The sequence below is a fragment of the Monodon monoceros genome, unplaced genomic scaffold, assembly GCF_005190385.1.
Source record: "Monodon monoceros isolate NGI ecotype Baffin Bay Population unplaced genomic scaffold, NGI_Narwhal_1 Super_Scaffold_10, whole genome shotgun sequence".
Classification (NCBI taxonomy): Eukaryota; Metazoa; Chordata; class Mammalia; order Artiodactyla; family Monodontidae; genus Monodon; species Monodon monoceros.
Genome location: NW_021703766.1, coordinates 23820792 through 23841563, shown reverse-complemented (window position 1 = coordinate 23841563; position 20772 = coordinate 23820792). Strand labels below are relative to the sequence as shown.

General features: G+C 38.0%; 1 protein-coding gene and 1 non-coding gene across 6 annotated transcripts in view; both read right to left on the bottom strand.

Annotated features, from left to right (window-relative positions):
* CDH8 (cadherin 8) overlaps nucleotides 1–20772 on the bottom strand; it is a 380574-nt gene that overhangs the window by 94037 nt on the left and 265765 nt on the right. Inside the window, exon 8 of one of the 5 annotated variants that reach the window (XM_029203552.1) lies at nucleotides 7367–7372. The exons of the other annotated variants lie outside the window; for them this stretch is intronic. Within the exon in view, the coding sequence (XP_029059385.1) occupies nucleotides 7367–7372 (6 nt within the window). The remainder of the gene's footprint in view (nucleotides 1–7366; nucleotides 7373–20772) is intronic. 5 annotated transcript variants of the gene reach the window in all.
* On the bottom strand, nucleotides 12609–12739 carry LOC114890063. The gene has a single exon (XR_003792203.1). It is a non-coding gene; the product is annotated as a small nucleolar RNA SNORA18 (small nucleolar RNA).

Sequence of the window (20772 nt, the reverse complement as noted above, 5' to 3'; positions counted from 1 at the left end):
TGTAAGACACTGATGAAAGAAATTAAAGGTGATACAAATAGATGGAGAGATATACCATGTTCTTGGATTGGAAGAATCAACATTGTGAAAATGACTCTACTACCCAAAGCAATCTACAGATTCAGTGCAATCCCTATCAAACTACCACTGGCATTTTTCACAGAACTAGAACAAAAAATTGCACAATTGGTATGGAAACACAAAAGACCCCAAATAGCCAAAGCAATCTTGAGAACGAAAAACGGAGCTGGAGGAATCAGGCTTCCTGACTTCAGACTATACTACAAAGCTACAGTAATCAAGACAGTATGGTACTGGCACAAAAACAGAAATATAGATCAATGGAACAGGATAGAAAGCCCAGAGATAGACCAACGCACATATGGTCAACTTATCTTTGATAAAGGAGGCAGGAATGTACAGTGGAGAAACGACAGCTTCTTCAATAAGTGGTGCTGGGAAAACTGGACAGCTACATGTAAAAGTATGAGATTAGATCACTCCCTAACACCATACACAAAAATAAGCTCAAAATGGATTAAAGACCTAAATGTAAGGCCAGAAATGATCAAACTCTTAGAGGAAAACATAGGGAGGACACTCTATGACATAAATCAGAGCAAGGTCCTTTTTGACTCACCTCCTAGTGAAATGGAAATAAAAACAAAAATAAACAAACGGGAACTAATGAAACTTCAAAGCTTTTGCACAGCAAAGGAAACCATAAACAAGACCAAAAGACAACCCTCAGAATGGGAGAAAATATTTGCAAATAAAGCAACTGACCAAGGATTAGTCTCCAAAATTTATAAGCAGCTCATACAGCTTAATAACAAAAAAACAAACAACCCAATCCAAAAATGGGCAGAAGACTTAAATAGACATTTCTCCAAAGAAGATATACAGACTGCCAACAAACACATGAAAGAATGCTCAGCATCACTAATCATTAGAGAAATGCACATTAAAACTACAATGTGATACCATCTCACACCAGTCAGAATGGCCGTTATCAAAATCTAGAAAGAATAAATGCTGGAGAGGGTGTGGAGAAAAGGGAACCCTCTTACACTGTTGGTGGGAATGTAAATTGATACAGCCACTGTGGAGAACAGTATGGAGGATCCTTAAAAAACTAAAAATAGAACTACCATATGACCCAGCAATCCCACTACTGGGCATATACCCTGAGAAAACCATAATTCAAAAAGAGTCATGTACCAAAATGTTCATTGCAGCTCTATTTACAATAGCCCGGAGATGGAAACAACCTAAGTGTCCATCATCGGATGAATGGATAAAGAAGATGTGGCACATATATACAATGGAATATTAATTACTCAGCCATAAAAAGAAACGAAATTGACCTATTTGTAATGAGGTGGATAGACCTAGAGTCTGTCATACAGAGTGAAGTAAGTCAGAGAGAGACAAATACCATATGCTAACACATATATATGGAATTTAAGGGAAAAAATGTCATGAAGAACCTAGGGGTAAAACAGGAATAAAGACACACACTTACTAGAGTATGGCCTTGAGGATATGCGGAGGGGGAAGGGTAAGCTGTGACAAAGCGAGAGAGGCATGGACATATATACACTACCAAACGTAAGGTAGATAGCTAGTGGGAAGCAGCCGCATAGCACAGGGAGATCAGGTCGGTGCTTTGTGACCGCCTGGATGGGTGGGATAGGGAGGGTGGGAGGGAGGGAGACGCAAGCGGGAAGAGATACGGGAACATATGTATATATATAACTGATTCATTTTGTTGTGAAGCAGAAACTAACACACCATTGTAAAGCAATTATACTCCATAAAGATGTTAAAAAAAAAACCAAAATACATAATGAGAGAGAACATTGACCAATAGCGGAGTATTCAATGTTGTTAGCAAAATAATTGCAAATAATGGTGAAACAGAAAAGGCTGCTGGAGGTTTTTGTTTGTTTGTTTGTTTTTGTGGTACGCGGGCCTCTCACTGTTGTGGCCTCTCCCGTTGTGGAGCACAGGCTCCGGACGCGCAGGCTCAGCGGCCATGGCTCACGGGCCCAGCCGTTCTGCAGCATGTGGGATCTTCCCGGACCGGGGCACGAACCCGTGTCCCCTGCATCAGCACCAGGGAAGTCCTGTTTTTGTTTTTTTTTTAACTGAATTTATGGAGAATGGCGAAAAGCCCTGTATGCTACATGCTATATTTTATATTTTAATTTCTAAAACTTCAGGCCAAAGACAGAAATGAAAAGTGATTTTTTTCTTAACACACCAGAAAAAAAAAAAAAAAAGGATGCAAGAGAAAAGCACTGCCGGCAAAATGTTAAGTTCTATTGTTGGCACCTGCATTTTTGCTGTTGCAAATAATCCACTTGTTTCTGGTGGTCTATTCCAGACATGCTTGGGGCAGATCTTTGAATAAAGTTATTTGTGTAAAAGGTAACCTAACTGATGCCTACATTTGGGCACATTGGGCACATTCCTCTAGAACATTAATCATTTTCAAACTGATAGTGAAATCCTACTTGGAAACCCCAACCCTACTCCATAATCATCTATGCCAGCCACATCAGAACGCCATTATCGTCATGATCGGCATCATCGTCTTAAGAAACTACCTGCTATTTATTGAACACGTACTGTCAGGCACCATGCTTTCATTTTTATACAACCCTGTGGCTAAAGTCATATGATTATTTCCTCTTATAAACATTTAACAAATAATAACTGTAATTTTAAACGTCCCTTCAATCAACAAATATTGACCTTATACTTACTGGGTGCCAGATACTCTTCTAGGACAAGAGATACCAAATAGAAAAGACAAACAAACAAAAACATGTTCTATTATATTCACACATAAATGGGGGTAGGGGTGGAGACTCTCAGGTATAGATGAAATGTATGAACAAAAATAAAACCAGGTAAAATAAAAGAGACTAATGTTGGAACTCAACTTTTCGCTCAGTGCTTACAAACGATAATTACAGGGGCTGCAGTATCAAGTTATAGGTGTGCTAAAACCTCTCTTCTCAATTTTCTTATCTCAGAAATCGATTCTCTCCTTTCTCTAATTAAAAAATCTAATAATTTGACCCTGTGCATTCATCCCCAATATGGAAATGAAATGAGGCTGACACCTTTTTCTTGATGATTCCTGGAAAACTGTATCTACTCTCAGCAGAGGCCTGTTGGCCCCCAGTGATGATCAGAGTAATAGCTTCCAAAGGTCCAAGGCCAAATATGTCCTTGGCTACTTCTGCCAGTTGATGCTATGCGGAGGGTACAGTCTATTGGGGGGCGCGGTTCAGGGGGAATGTAATTTTCTTTTGAATTCGTTTTCATGGAGGGAACAAATGATTTTACTGAATTTTGGCTATTCGAGCCATAACCTATAATACTGAGAGAGGGTAGCAAATTCAGTTCATTTGAAACATCTAAAATAAAAACTTCGGCAGTTTTTTCTCAGATTCTTGTGGATTTCAGAACATTCAGTAAAATTTGACTCAATGGGTCTGATTTGAGCCCAGAAACTTTTATTAGAAAAAAAAAAAATCTTAAAAGGACTTCAGAGCTTTGATCAGGTTCAATATGGTAAGAGTTGTAGTGAGAAAATCCCTTCTTCATTTAAAAATCTTCCTCTGTCTATACCATGAATCTTATGAGGGTTCAGAAGACAGCATTAATGCTTGTGGTACTTTTATATATTCTATGAAGCTCTGATTCTAGAAAGACTCTATCCTAGCATCCCCCCTGGCAGTAGAAATTTAGACTTTAAGCCAACTGGTAAGCAGGTATTATGGTTTGGCAAACCCTGGTTATCATTACTAGGATGTAAATTGCATCTGGATAAGACTTTTTTGTTCACTGTTGTGTTCGGGAGATAGAACAGTAACTGGTACATAAGAGGCCACCCTAAAGTCAAGATAATATCTATCTGAGAGTTACTGAGAGGAGTGAATGAAATCATACATGAAAACACTAAGCAAACTACAGAATTTGAAGAGTTAGGTCTTGTTTTTGTCCCATGTTGTATTTTGCTCCAAATTTTCTAGTTACCTCCTTACTGACTCAACTTCCTCTGAGGTCTTGTCACCTCTGTGCCTAATTCTACAAGCACATTTTTCTCCTTAGCCATTATTCCAGGGAACTGAAACCATGTCACATAAACAATTTTTTCAAGACACTTTGTATTTTACTCGGCTAAAGGGGAAGAGAGTAAGACTTGTTTATACCTTGAGGCACATTTTGGCTCACTGTAAGATTAAAGTGCTTTCCAACACAGCTGCTCAAGAGAAAAACTCATCAGTCTCCCAAGGTAGTGAGTTCCTGACCACTGCAAGTATGCAGTCATAGAACAAGGCTGTGGTAAAGGCAAGTGGAGTACCAAATGGTGGATGTGGGGTAGGTTTTTATATCTGCTCTAATCATTAAATTAAAACAAACATTGCTTTTTATTCTGACTCATGTTTAACTACCGAATTTATTTAGTAAAAGTTTATCCAGAGTTGACTCAGTGAAACTAAATTAGGAATTGTTGTAATAATTTTCCACCTCATCTGGTTCCTACGTTGAAATTACAGGTCATACTTTTACAGCACTACAAATTACTGTTTTTCCTGTAAGCAAGTTGACTCGGATTTATATATACATAATTTCAGGATTTCCCCCCACTAATTTCTTAATATTTGGTGACGATAGTGCTCCCAGAATCCTCTACTGAAAAAATAAATAAATAAATAAAAACTCTGCTAATGAGTTCCACTGTGTAGTTTCTCATCCCAACATCCATATTTACTTCTAATTAAGTGCATGAGAGCAATTCAGAATTTTAACATTTCAAATATTGCCTATCCAGGTGATTCTTCATAACTATGTGAGAATAAAAAGTTTCTATAACTTTTCATTTCTTGCACATAAACCTTCATTATAATTTTGTCTCAGGAAAGTGTTGGAATTTGCTCAAAACTAAAAAGAATTAATTGCCTATCGTATTAAGGCAATTAATTGCCTAACGTATTGAGGCAGTTAAATCATTTCATCATATGAATAACAGTGAATATAGACTTAGGGTAATATGGAAAATGAAGGAAAAGGAAGGGCAGGGAAAAAGGGAAGCTAATAATGATAGATGTTCAGTTTAGTGTTTATTATGCAGTTAGTTTTAGTATCCATTATACAGATGACAAAAACAAAGGTATAGAGAAACTATCTCACATCCTTGAAGTCAAACAATTAAAAGACACAGATACGATACAGGGTTTGAAATTAATGCATGCCTCATTCCAAAGCACATCCAAATCTCTTGCAGTTATATAATATTTGCCTTAAATATTAGCTTGATACAGACACCACAGAAATGGAGTTACAAAGTCATACGCTAGCAGAGAGGATCCTTCTCTAGAAGTGTATCTGGGGTGAAATTATTTGCCACAAATACCCTCTACCTTCTCTCCATTAAAAACAAACAAACAAAAAAAACCCACAATAGTCTGAGAGATTAAAAAAACACTGGCTTAAAGAAACACGATACTTGTATCTTGGAGATAAAAGACTGTCCAATCACATTTTGAGCATCTCAATATACTAAAAGGTCCAAATGGACACAATTAATTAACATAGTGAATAAGAAGAGTGAAAAGTTGGTTTATAGGGTAGTTGCATAAAAAGATTGTGGTAACTAAAACTCTGGACTAGGGTGCGGGGTCAGCCTAGGATTAATAACATGTTGTTTAATCGCTGGCATATAGCAGGAAACATATTTCCTCTCTCTATGCTTCATACTACACTTTATGAAAACAAAAAGTTAATTACATTGCATTGAGTTGTGGTGAACTTTCCAGTTCAAATATTTGAAGATGTCTATAGAAACTAAGCATGTTGTTATACTACCAGTTAATTATCCAATGGAATTAGGTATTAGCCAATGCTCTTTAAGCCAAGATAAATGTTAACAGTCTAGTACTAGTTTACATATTCTCCCTTCATTCATTTATTCAATCAATGATTCATTCATTCAGTAAATATTTATTGAAGACTTACTATTATCAGATACTCTGTAGCTGTTGAGGAGATATCAATTTAAAGCATAAGACATTCTACCCATGGAGAAGAATTCATAAACAGTATACATGATAATAACTAAATTATATGGTATGTAAGAAAGGATTAAATGCTAATAAAAACAAATAAAGCAGGATAAGGAAGATCTGGTACTGATGGTGGTAAGGGTTGAGCTTATTTGAGCAAAGACTTAAAGATGGAGTTAATCATGACTACAGCAAGAGGATGCATATTCCAGGCAGAGGAAACAGTTGTTGCAAAGATTCTGAAGGGAGAGCATGGCTAACGTCTGGAAGTATTCAATCACAGATTTCTGGATGGTTAGCAAGCAAAATTATTTTCTTAGGTTTAGTGATAGAGTTGCACATAACAGTGACAAAACTGCAAAAACAATTAAGCAACATCTTTTTCTTGATTACTGAGATTGAGATAATGTAAGACAAAACTACTCTAGGTTTTAACAAAGAATTAGGCTTGGGTTATTAACTTCAAAGTATACAACCAACTGCTGTGTTCTTGGAGGATATTTTATTTCCTTAGGAAACCTCTCTTCTGATATATTCCCACCTCAGAATATTTGCAAGAATTCTGTGCCCTTTTCTTTCCCCATATCTTGATAGGTTAGATTTTTTTTTCTGTTTCTAAAGTATTTAGCGTATTATAAGCATGTGCTTAAAAACCTTGTAATTGTATCCCAAAAGTAACCATTAAGATTTGCTCATTGAATTAATATTTGCCAATCACTTACATTGTGATACTTTGTATGCCATGAGCTATGAGGATTATAGAAAAGTGTAAAATGTAGTCTCTGCCCTTGATGACATTAGTCTGGGAGGGAATAGAAGGCACATACACAAATAACTATAATTATAAATTAGATCATCACTGCCTTCTCTGAACTCCCACGTAGTTGCGACAAAATATGTACTTTCTGAAAGAAGGAAACATTGTATCCAAATCTTGAAGGAACAGTAGTAACAGGAAATATAGAGAAATGACAGGATATTCAAGGAAAGAAAATATAACTAGAAAAGGTCCAGAGTTAGGACACTGCACGCACGCTTCATCTGAAGTAAAAGTGATGAGCAGTAAGGGTTGACAAAATAGTATAGATACCAGACATGTATGTAGTATTAGGGTGATACAGTTTTTGTATTATTTTATCCTGAAACAGTATCCTCAAGTTTAAAATCATAGCCACATACTGTTACTGATAACTGGTATTTCTGATAGCAGTATTCTAAAGACGTAATTCCTCATTTAAACTTTTATTTTAAAGAGGCCTAAATACTACTTGTAAGAAATAAACTCAGGACTCCTAACATTTCTGGATTTCAGTGTAGGGTCTCAAACTGAGTTCTGTTCAAATATAAAATCCTTCCTCTTTCCCTGAAAAAGATATATTATTAATATTCTTTATAGAAAAATTTTAAAAGCTTTGGTGGATACGAGGAACAATCCCAAGGTCACATAGTTGGCTACCCTGCAAAAGGCCAGTCTTAAAACAAGGACTTTTTTTTAATCCAGAGATAAAGCACAACAACGAATATACCTAACAGGGTTTATGAAGTAATAAGGAAACTACACAGACGTTCTCAGCTTTTAGTATGCTCTAAAGTTTTAGGACTTAAAACTAGAAGTATTTAAGAAGTACTTAATAACATTTAACATTATTAATTTTAATAGTATTATTTAATATTTTAAAAGTAGTTTGAAACTATGTTAACTGTGCTTTGTAACATAATGCCTTTGTGGGAAACAAGTTAGTGTGGTAATTTTAAAACATGGCCCCAAAGTTGTTTGACATGCCTCTCGTTGCAAGGTGGGGGAATATGTTCCACTCTCTTGAATGTCTATTCTCTTACTAATCAATAGTATATGAAAGAAGTGAATTACGTCAATTTCTAGACTCAAGTTTACAAAGTTACCACCTTCCACTTCCCATCTTTGTTGGGAAACTCACTGTTGGAACACAGATACCAAGCAATGAAGAAGCCCAGGCTAGCTCTTAGAAAGGCATCTAACAGCCAACACCAATGTGCCAGTCATGTGAGTGATTCATATTGGAATTGGATGGTCAGCCACATTCAGGCTATCCCAGCTGGTACCACATTCTGCAGAGACAAGCTGACCCTGACAGGCACTGCTCACATTTCAGATTTGTGAGTAAAATACGTATTTGTTGTTTTATGCCACTAAGTTCTGGAATAGTTTGTTATGTAACAGTAGATAATCAGAACAGATTTTTAGTGTCTGGATGTAATGTGCTACTGTAATGAAAACTTAAAACATGTGGCATTGGTTTTGGGACCAGGTGGCAGACAGGAGCTAGATAAATTAGGAAGACTCTGGTGAAAGCCTAAAGGGCCCCAGGGAGAGTGTCGAAAGACTAAAGGATGTGAAGAGGCTGTTGACAGGGTCTTATAGTAAAGAAAATAGGGAAAGTATTATTGGAAGTTGGAGGAAAGGAGACCCTTGTATGTAGTGGCTAGATTTTTGACCATGTCGCCTGCAGGTCATGCAGAAGAAAAGGTAATGTACCTAATGAATTTGATGATTAAGAGATTCCAGGCAGAGGCAGAATTTTTAAAATACCACATCACTTCTTCTCATTGACTAAACAAAATGTGGATGGAGACACATTGGCTAAAGAAGGAATTTTTCCATCAAGACTGGTTGGGTTTGAAAATAAAACTTTTTCATTTGCAGCTTCTCCAGAGAAAAACAATTATCAAGTTAAGAAATATCTCAGTCCACCGATCAAATACAGATTCGGACAATATGATCCTTTGTTGTTACTATCTCAGAAAGATCTGAGGTTCCTCATGGGAACTTTCAGAGAGATAAAAGTCTCTGTGAAGATTTTAAGGACAGGATAATCTCCCAGATCCTCTCTGTTAAAAATCTTAAGAGCATTGACCATAGCAGTTTCACTAGATTCCCAAGGTCAAGAAGGGCTCATTGTGAAGAGAGATGGGAGTGTAGCTCTTTTTTAATGGAGTGTATTATAAATGGACTTGTTAGAAACTTACAGTCTTTAAAGGAAATGTATTGGTTTTGACTAAAAGAGTGATTATAAAAGGACAACAGGAGAGATTCTTGTGAGTGATGAAAGTCTCATTATGTCTTGACTGTGGTGGTATATACATGAACTGACACGTGATAGAATTGCATAGAGCTAATCTCTCTCTCTCTCTCTCTCACACACACACACACACACACACACCACAGAGAGAGAGAGGACAAGTAAAACTGGAGATATCTGAATAAGTTTGGGTAGATTGTATGGATGGCGGTATCCTCGTTGTGACACTGTACCATAGTTTTGCAAGATGTTACCATTAGAAGAAGCTGTATAAAGGGTGCACAGGAACTCTCCATATATGTGTGTATATATATATTTACAACTGCATACAAATATACGATTCTATTAAATAAATAAATAAATGATACTTCCTGATGATCATCATCTACCTAAGACTGAAAAACCAAATATGGTTTTCAAAACTATTAACAGACGTTTTCAAATAGGGGAGGAACTCGCCTAGGTCAGTGCTTTTCAATTTATGGTACACACTGCAGTATGACTGTCACTCGGAAACTTGTTAAATATGCAAATTCTCAGGCTCCAACTCAGACCCAGTGAAGCACAAGCAATCTGTGCTTCAGTAGTCACCTCCCGGTGGGTGTGATGCACGCTGAACTCTGAGAAACACTAGCCTAGAGTTTTGTTCTGTGATAACCATTAAACATATACTAAATAGAGCCTTGCTACTCATATTTACTCCACTGACCAGTAACGTCAGCAGCACATGCAAGCTTATTAGAAATGCAGAATCTGTACTCCAGACTCAGAGAATCCAAATCTGCCTTTTTACAAGATCTCCAGTTAACTCAAAGGGACGGAAAAGCTTAAGAAGTGGTGCCTGAGTGTATTTGCTGAACAGCTACTATGTGCATCCCATGAAAATACACCTTTGTTTCTAGTGATAGTGAGAACATTTGGGCACCAGCTTCCTGCTGGGGCCGGGATATTAAACAAGTTGCCCAAGATCACACATCCTAGAAGGAGCCTAGGATTTGAGCTTGCACAGTACATAAAGGGACAACAGAAATGATCCTTCTGGTCTGGATCCCTCCAGAGCCTATGTTCATAAGCACGATGCTCAATTGTCCAGTCTTTCTTCATCTGTTAGTCTAGCTCCTGTGGGCCAGTTCTGGTTTCCAGCTATTTACAACAGCGAGTGTCTGAACTGCTGACACACATTCCAGAGTCAGAATAGATATTATTATTCACTCAGGCAGTTTTGACCATATCACTTTCTGGACACTAAGCTCGTAACAGGAACCTCAGATACACCACCCAGGATGTTCTGGTTTCGGGATTGCAGAGTGTCTGCGTGCTCTGGTCCTCCTCCTCCCCAAGGCCCCCCATTGATCCTTCCATGTGCATCACAAGGCACAGACTACAAGTCGACAGAGTGCACGTTAGCTGTAAAATAATACTATTGGGAGGCAGAGTTGAAAGGGAAACCTCTGATTGTCTCTGACTGGATTTTCTTCGTATTTATCTTCTAAACTTCAATTCTGTGGAAGTTGCTGGCAGAACCGAGTGTTATCTGAATGCACAACTGACAGCATAAAAAATCAGTTATCATTTTTATGTCTAGGGTTTAACTTCAAGAAAATAGCAATATTCAGATTGAGTAGATGGTTTAGGGACTTCAGGGGGAGGTGTAGGGTTTTTTTAAATCCTTTTTGCCAAATAAATAGGGAGGCATAGCTAGAAAATGCTTCAAAGCTGTGAGAGAATAGATTATTAGGATTCTGTATATTTTTGTAGAATCTTCAGAAGTGAAATAATAAAGTTATATCTATAACAGCATAAAGTTATATCTATAACAGCAAAGCACACAGCTAATGGAGCAGGGTAGACCCTCATTAATAACAGCAACTAGTGGGCTTCCCTGGTGGCGCAGTGGTTGAGAATCTGCCTGCTAATGCAGGGGACACGGGTTCGAGCCCTGGTCTGGGAGGATCCCACATGCCGCGGAGCAACTGGGCCCGTGAGCCACAACTACTGAGCCTGCACATCTGGAGCCTGTGCTCCGCAACGGGAGAGGCCGCCATAGTGAGAGGCCTGCGCACCGCGATGAAGAGTGGCCCCCGCTTGCCACAACTAGAGAAAACCCTCGCGCAGAAACGAAGACCCAACACGGCCAAAAATAAAATAATAGCAACTAGTATCATTGAGCATCATACTCTAGTTTCTGCTAGCCCCTGGAAATTCAAAGATGAATAATTTAGGGTGAACAATATACTATAACAATCGAATGAATACATCGAATATAACTAATTGTCAATTTCAACGTACCAGGCATGACACTAGGTGCTAACTAGGTGCCTTCTCTACTTTAGATCATCCAACATTCCTATGATGTTGATATTATCACTCACGTTTCACAAAGAAGGAAGCTGAAGCTCAGAAACATGGGGGGGCCTTCCCATAGTCACACAACGCATATGTAGCCTAGACAGAATTCAAACAAAATGCTACCTTCCCAAAATTCCTTTCTTTGATGACAGAAGTAGGAAAGGGCATTGAAAAGAGGTCAGGAGCAGTCAGTTGAGAAAGGAATGGGTTTTAGATTCAAATCAAAGAGAACTACCCAACTTCAACTCTTTTCCTGTCTTTCTCCACAGATGGCTCCAAATGTGCTCAGTTTATCTTTGGAAAAGTAAGACTAATTACTACCATCTACATGAATCGTTAGCCATTCACATCCAATTACTGACACAGCATAACCATTATACGTGTCCATAAACTGTCTGATTAATGTTGCTGTACATTTCGTCTTGTCTCCACACTGAACGAAGTATACCAAAGATTCTCTGTCTTCATAGTCTGTTGTGTCATGAGCTTTGGGGAGGAAAGGTAGAGAAAACTGACACGGTGAAGGTAATAGGTGGCATGACATAGACCAAGAGAGGATTGACTAATTTAAATTAGTTCTCAGTTCTCCAATGCTTATTTTATTTATTTATTTTACAAAAAGTGTAAAGGGTTTTAAAAATTATGTGTAGCACAGGCAAAATTATTTAAAGTCAATACATTTTTAAGGAATTTCACACATTCTGATTCCTTCCACTGCCAATCTACCTTAGTTCCTCCAATGTTTGAGTCATAATCTTCAAGATAGCCCTTCCAAAAAGAACTTTTGCTCAATCCACAGTTGTCATGTCAAGTCATGCACAATTCTTTTAGTCAGGCTTCTTTGATATCCAATGGAATATGGACACACTTCAAAAATTCCCCACCTGTAATCTTTAGGATCTAGTTTCCTCAAGCAATTTACTTTAGGGCCATGTTCAGGGTCAGAGGAAATGGACCTGCCTGGTTCTGAATTTAAGACACCCTCTAAACATTCATTAAGTTCAAATCATATTAATTCCTAAGCTATCACACCCTAGAATAGTACAGATCTTTGGGATATGCCGATACCTATGATTAAAAAGTTTGATTGTTAGGTTTTTCATAGTTTATTTAGCAGCTCTGTCTTGTAGTTCTTTCCCACAGATTTAACACATAGTTCTGTGAGTAAAGGAAACCACAGAGTTATCCTGTGAGGCGTTTCCAACGATGTAGGTCTATAGGAAAAGCCTCATTGGGATAGACCTCAACTCCAATGCTTATTGTAATGTGTAGAAACAATTCCCTTTCCTCTTCCCCTCAGAATATAAATATAGATACAGATCTACACACACACACACACACACACACACACTAATAACTCATCTTACAAGTTTAAGAAATAATTTCCAAGTAAATTAACTAGCTAGCATTTGTCACGTTTTCAAAGCAATGCTGCAACTACATATATGAGGTGGTTTGGTCAAGGCTCTTATTGCTATCCTAGGAAAATGATTTTCTATCTCATTTTATCTTGTTTTCTACACTTGAAAAATGGGTCTAATAATACTTGCCCTTTACATACTTCAGAGAAATGCTGCAAAGATTAATGAAATACATGTAAAGAGCTGTAAGCTGGATAAATTAAGAGATCATCATCATTATTCTATTGGATTCTTCAAATAAAATTTCCAGTAGAACTATGACCCTACCAACATTGGTGAGTAAGGCAGATATAAGAATGCAGGAATAATGTGATTTTTAAAGAGCTTTTTGTTGTTTGAATCAAGTGCTTAAATCAAATGCCTAAATCTCAAACAGATCTGAGAAACTAAACAATTTTTCAGAAAAAAAAAAAAGAATGAAGACATCTGAGAATTAAGAAACCAAGAAAGGGATGATCTTCAAATGCTGCAAGCTGACACTTCAGTTGGCACCCAACCTTCAGATGGGATTACTATCATTGGACCCATGATTCCAAAGACTTAATAAGTGGACAATTAGGGTTTATTTCTCCTGGAATTTATCAAAATTACTTGAGATACTCATCCAGCCTTTCCCCCACGTCTGTTGCTTGGCTGTATGTGGATAAATTCCAGTTGATTTAATTTTTCATTTCTGCTGCCAGATGTTTTGACATCACGTATTATAGGCATCTAATTGTTTAAAAATGCTCTCGCATTAATGCAGGAGAGTTCTGCTGTTTTCTGCCTTCTAGGCTTTAACTCTGATAAGAAAGGAAGTAACTTTATTGTTTTCAAATATGAAACAAGGTCTGAAATTCACATCTGGCTTGACCCAGTACTTCAGCAATATATTTAATTAATTAATTATATTTAATTTTGGCTGCATTGTGTCTTCGTCGCCGCGCACGGGCTTTCTTTAGTTGCAGCGAGCGGGGGCTACTTTTGGTTTTGGTGCGCGGGCTTTTCGTTGCGGTGGCTTCTCTTGTTGCAGAGCATGGGCTCTAGGCGCGTGGGCTCAGTAGTTGTGGTGCAAGGGCTTAGTTGCTCCACGGCATGTGGGATCTTCCTGGACTAGGGCTCAAACCCGTGTCCCCTGCATTGGCAGGCAGATTCTTAACCACTGTGCCACCAGGGAAGCCCTGAACTTTTTAAATTAGCTGCATTCATTTGAGAAACCCAAGGCTTATTCCATGGAAGGAGAGAAAGGAGTCAGAGAGAGAGAGGAGAGACTCTATATCCAGAATAAATTTAGTTATTTGCAAGGAGTCCATGTGCTATTAACTTGAATATAGTCTACTGATGTAGAAAGACAGACTTGGTAGACATTTTAATTTTAGAAAGTGCTCATTCAGTGATCTTGAGGAAATTACCTCCATATATCTCAATATTATAAAATGAAGATAATATAATCTATTTACTTAACAGTCTCTTATCTCAATATTTATTGTACTAAGAAAAGTTAATAGTCTTTTGTCCATGCAAGTTACTTATGGTATGAAGAGGAGCCTCAGGCCAACATTATCCTGGCACCTTAAAAACAAGATCAAACTTCTGAGCCTCAAGCATACACAACTCCAGGGCTGCATTTATGTGCTTTGGAGAAGACAATCTGCAGAGAGGTAAGAGGATGAGCACTGTGTAAGGAGCAGGGCAGCAGCCATCTTGCTCCCTTGAAGACAGTGGAAACACACCCATTCTCAATTCGATTTCTTCTGATGTGCTAACACTTTTCAAGGTGTTTACCAAGATGATTTCTGCCTGATTTAAAAGTGTGTGTGACACTCCTTATACAGTTTCTAGGTAAAATAACTACTCCAGGGGCTTCCCTGGTGGCGCAGTGGTTGAGAGTCCGCTTGCCGATGCAGGGGACACGGGTTCGTGCCCCGGTCTGGGAAGATCCCACATGCCGCGGAGCGGCTGGGCCCGTGAGCCATGACTGCTGAGCCTGCGCGTCCGGAGCCTGTGCTCCGCAACGGGAGAGGCCACAGCAGTGAGAGGCTCGCGTGCCGCAAAAAATAAAATAAAATAAAATAACTACTCCATAAAACTGATGGTAATACACAGAGTGACCACGAAGTGGTATTATCGTTACCATCCTCACAGTTTGTATTACCAGAATCGATCTGGTACATATCTGTTCTTGCAAAATGAATATTAGTGAAGCACGTGCTAATTACAGATTCATGAAAAGTCTTTGGGTTACCGAATGACTTCACACTGTCTAGCAGAATGATCCTGAGAAAACAACTCAAGCTTTCTAACTTTCAGCTACATCATCTAAAATGTAGGATAATACAACCAGCCCTGGCTTATTTTCATATTGTTGTTTTGAGGCTTCAATGTTGTAAAGAATAAAGAATCAGTTTACCAAATATATAATATAAAAATAGAAATGTAAGGAATTCCTATTACTAGCAGAAATGAAATCTGGAGGCCAAAGTTATCCTTACCTGGCAAGAGCCTCACTTTCATGACTAAATTTTCCAAAATATCATTCACCTTGCTACATTCACTGAGATTTAGGGTTTTGTCCTCAGCTTTGTGGGAACAGAAACTTTATTCTGTCAGCACATTCCTGAAGACAATGGTGCTTCAGCACAGATATGCATTAGCCAAGCCCAAGGAAGACACTTGCTTAACAAGAATGTGAATACATTAATTTACAGTGAAAATAAAATGTCCGCCAAAGGCTTTGTAGTGTGGCACAGTGGTTAAGGCAGAGGTTCTGGTGTTAGACAAACGAAGGTTCAAAGTTTGGCTCCACCAAGTACTAGTTGTAAAGTCCTTAAAGCTTAAAGACACACAATAGCTATCTGATTTTCTCATTTGCACCATGTAGATAATCTAATTTCTAACCACACAGGAAAATTTTGTAAAATACATGGGTGACTACTCAGAATGCTGTGTCAAGCTCTGAGGAAAGTAAGTTCAAGAAATGATGGAATGATAGTTGTTGCTGTCATTATTATCATCATCATCTAGGTCAGCAAATTTTACTGCAGCGTTTCTAAAATTGAATAAAATAGTCACAAAAATTGGCTTGAAAAAACATGGAGTGAGAGGAATGGGAGTTAGATGTGCAATTTAAATCCTAGCAGCCCTGTGTTCTGTTAATCCGCCTATTTCTAGAGGCAGGGCTTGTCTTGAAAGAGCACATCAGGCTTGGTCCTTATACCGGGGTGTCACTCCCTGGAAGACCTGGATGGGCCCCCCGCCTTTATCTCTGTGACATACTTAATTCCCTATTCCTGCTCATATGCCTCTCTGAAAGAGTAACAATACCCGGGATTTAGCAGAAGGCAAGTCTTTGATCTGTCCTGACAAAATGCTGTCTCTAGAGAAGGCAGCCTTATTTGATGAGACCCTAGAAATGTCAATTATAATGTCAATCTATTTCCACTGAGGATAACTTCATTTTCATTCTGCTCTTAACAATGACCAACATTTAGTGAGCTCTTACTCTCTATACTATACCAAGAATCCTATGAAAGATGTTATAGACATTACTTCTTTCAATATCCAACCTACATTTTGCTGGTGATAAATTATTTTATCAACATGATATCTAAGATATAGCAATACTTCTTGCTGTTACTATATCTCAAACTAATTGGGAAGATAAATGCCTTCCTAAGGCCATGGTTCTTAAACAGTTTGGTCTCAGGGCCTCCTTATACACTTAAAAATAACTAAAGAAATCAAAATGTTTTTATTTATAAAAACATGTTACTAGCTTATATCTCTCAATATTTACCAACTAGAAATCACAACTAATTTTTAAAACAAAATAATACACACACACACACACATTTCATTAGCCATTGAGCAATGATACCAACACATGTCATGTAGCCTTTGGAAAACTCCACTCTCACGTGTGAGAACATGAGAGAGAAAAAGGCAAGTAGCATCTGTGTATTATTATAAACACACTGTGACCTCATGGAACCCCTAAAAGACTTTACCTTACACTAGACCATACTTTGAATATGCTGTTTTAAAGGATTAAAGATTTTTGCTTCCCCCACATGTTCCCCTGTATATTTCAACCATTCTATGATTTTTTTAAGACTAGGGACTATGGTAGGTAAAGCATACAACGCTATACAAAAATGTTATTATGTACACCGTACAAATGATGAAAATAAGGCTTAGAAAGGATAAGCGCTTTTCCTAACATCACATGAGTTACAGGTATTGTAGTTAGCTTACAACCCCATATCCTTCTGTCCCCAAACCTGTGCTCTTCATTATCGTATTATACTGCAGCCACTGAAGATCCATCAACCCGAGATGGATGAGAACTTAGTGATGCTCTCATTTTACCCACAGGCTAAAGAGAACTCTGAAGTCCAGAAGTACCATTATGATAGGTCCAAGAATTGAACCTATGTTTCCTGAATGGATTTATCATACCCAACTCCTTGCCTCTTAAAATCAGTTGTTCCTATTGTAGACACAATAATTACAGTATGTGTCCATTAAGAAGAAGGACAAAAATACTCATGTGAAGGTGTAGACGAGCCAAGTTTCTTGGCAAAACTATGCTGAATAAAATAAACATACTACCTTATGTGACTTTTATTTTTATGATTTTTATCCCAAGTAGACTATCAGCAATTTAATTCCCTGATTTTTTCTTCCCGAACGTATAGTGCCTAGCACAAAGCCTGGCATTTAATGACACATTTGTACAGAGATTAGTATTTTTCAAGGATGTTTGCCCTGTTTTCCCATCTGTCACAATTAGTAGCACCAAAGAGTAGAGAGTTCAGGCTTTGGTATTAAACCTGGTGGATTTGAACCTCATAGTATTAGATCTGTGACCTCATATACATTCCCTGACTTCCCCAGATTTCATTTCATGTATTTCTGAAACAATGCTCAGGATGTGTCCATCCCAATGCTGTTATAAGGAGTGAATGAAACAAATGTTTGCACACAGTGGTGACTGTCATTCTGCCTGGAATTAAGTAGCATCTCAAATTCTAGTTTGCCTTGATTGCCACTCACAGATATTATTAAATTTAACAGATCTAGACGCTGAATCAAAGGAGATCGTAGGAGAGTTGCTCTGTATGCATCTATGCAACTTTCCCAAATCGTAATTCCTATGATGTCCAAAGACCAGTGAGCTTCTCCAGTCCTTCTACAAACAGACAATATACCTTGGGTGTTCATTTTTATTGTCCTGTTGGCTAAAAAGCACAACAGAAAGGTCCACGTGGAAATAAGTGTGCATACAGTGGAGGCTCCCATAACCATGACTGAAACAAGCCAAGATCAACAATTCCCTCCCTTTCATCACACAATTCCCAAAACATCCTGGGTGGATTCATGCTATTCCCTTCACCTGCAACATTCTTGCTCTTCCTCTTCACTTGTCCCAATAGAGCATTGCACTTGACTCCTAGGGACACTGGAGAAGGCACCATACAGAGCTAATTTCTTCCTCATATGTGTTGTTAGGATGTGTTCTGTCTCCTTCCATTAGACAACCTGCTTGTAGTCCAGCAATTATCTCCCTACTGCAGAAGCCCCGCATCTAGGCCGGGAACAATGTCTTTAACAACATGTGACCATAGTGTCTAGTACAGAGGTGCAGAAATGTGTTTGACTCACTAAAGTTTTGTGTGCTCAGTCAACAGTCATTTGGTACATTTACTGACTAATTTACTGGATCTTAACTCTCTTTAAGATGGACACTACAAGGGACAAAATCAATCATTCAGAGACCAAAACCAAAATAAAGATATCTAATTCAGTATTTTCCATTTTCACTAAGGTCTCCTATTTATATGCCAGAGGCCATTTGTAGAACATCTAAATGCCTTTTTAAACCCATGCCTAACCAATCACTTCTGATAAATATCCAGGTATTTTCAGATTTATTTTAGGTTATCAGTTTCCCTGAGAAGTCACCCAACACATCAGTTCTATCTTCCATGCTTTTTATATCGTTTCTTAAATAAACAAATGTGGATTTGTTATATTCTGGTATTCTGTGGAGTTCAGTCTTGGTTTCTTTGTAACTGCTACATAATTATATTGGAAATGTGAAAAACACTTCAGCAGGAAATCAGATGCTGGCTCAATGTGGGTATGTTTATATCCAGAGATACTCGAGTATTAACCGGCAATGAGATTCAGATACTGTGCCTAAAACACAACCTGAAGACAAGCCTTATTTTAGAGCTAGGAAAAAATATATATATATATTTTTATAAAATAGAAAAACACAGATTTTCTTCATAGCGCATTAGAATTGTTTGTTTTACTGAACAAAACAGTTAAAGTCAAGACAGAGAATGTTCTAAAAAGTCAGTGTCTTTTTTTTTTTAAGTCAGTGTCTCTTAAACATCAAGCTCACAATAGTTCACCTGAAAGAACAGGTGATGAGGCTTTTATTATTATTGCCATTGCTAAAAACAGATATAGAGAATATATTTATATTATACCATATTAAATTATAGTAAATAATATATGTTATAATATAATGTGATGATTATATTAATGTAATCTATATTAATTACAGAAATATGATAATTATATATGCATATATATTCTCTATATCAACCAGCTGAGTTTTAGTTCCCTATTGAGTATTACAGTTTCCTTTTAACCAATAAATAAACACACTAGATTGATCAAGGAAACTGTTGATGTTCAAGTAGGTTGTTGTTAATGTAAACTAGGTTGGAATTCATATTTGTTTGGCTGCATAGCCGACGCTTTTTCCTTCCACATTTGTCATCCATGGTTTTATTCCATGTCTCCCTTCTTCAGCCTATTATTAATCATCCATTGTCAAATTATAACAGCAGGTGTGCGGAGCAGACTTCAGCATCATTCCAGGCTTATCTCAGTGGGTTGCAGGAGCATTCAAACTTCAATATAAGGAGCCCCTTTAATTTGTTTTAAATTTAGGAACTGGAGGTTCCTAAAACTCCAAATTCCCCTGGAACAGCTAGTTCACAGATGCAAATTTTAGATTCATTATCCCCAACTGGACCTCCTCCCACCCTTTCAGTGGGGAAAAAAGCGTTATCAGTGACATCCCATTGTGTTCTAACCTGTTTTATAAAGCGCTAGTCAAAGGAAGGCTGTGAACTCTTAAACTTTGGAAGGATGGACCATCTTTTCTGTTTTCTGACTTGTTAACATGAATCATGATATGTCTCAGGAGCAACTAGGCTATCACTAGGAGAGGATGCAGGCTCAATTGTCAGAGACTGGGCTGAAGAGTCAGACAAACCTAGGATCAAATCCAAACTTAGCCACCTAAACATGGAGAGCTTGAAGTTTGGTATCTTCACTTTCTTTATGAGATGAGAGACTGGTGGTACCAATTTACGGAACCGTTGTGAGGATTAAATGGATAAAGGGCACGAGAAGGGCTAGAATGTTGCCTAGCATACAGTAAGCAGTAACTCTTAATTGCATCATTACTTTCATTCTCGTCACCAAGGTTTAGTCTCCATCAGTTTCCTTGCTGCTCATTAGTTTTAGCCAGATGCCAATTTCTGTTCATTCAAACTCCATTTCTAACGCAGCTTCAGTTCTACTCTGAATCAGGACTGCAGGGGTTATAGCAGTGGTTCTCCAAGTGCAGGACCTGGGCCGGCAGCATCGGCCTCACGTGGGAACTTGTTAGAAATACAGATTCTTTGGCCCAGTGTTGTAACAAGCTCTCTGGGCGATTCTGAGCCACCATCATAGCCATATTCTTCCCCTTCTCATTCTCCAGGTTGTAGGCTCTCTGTTCCACTCATAACCTATTCTGCTCCTAAATCTGGAATGCTAATATTCTGAGCCAGACATTTCCCTTATTTTGATATT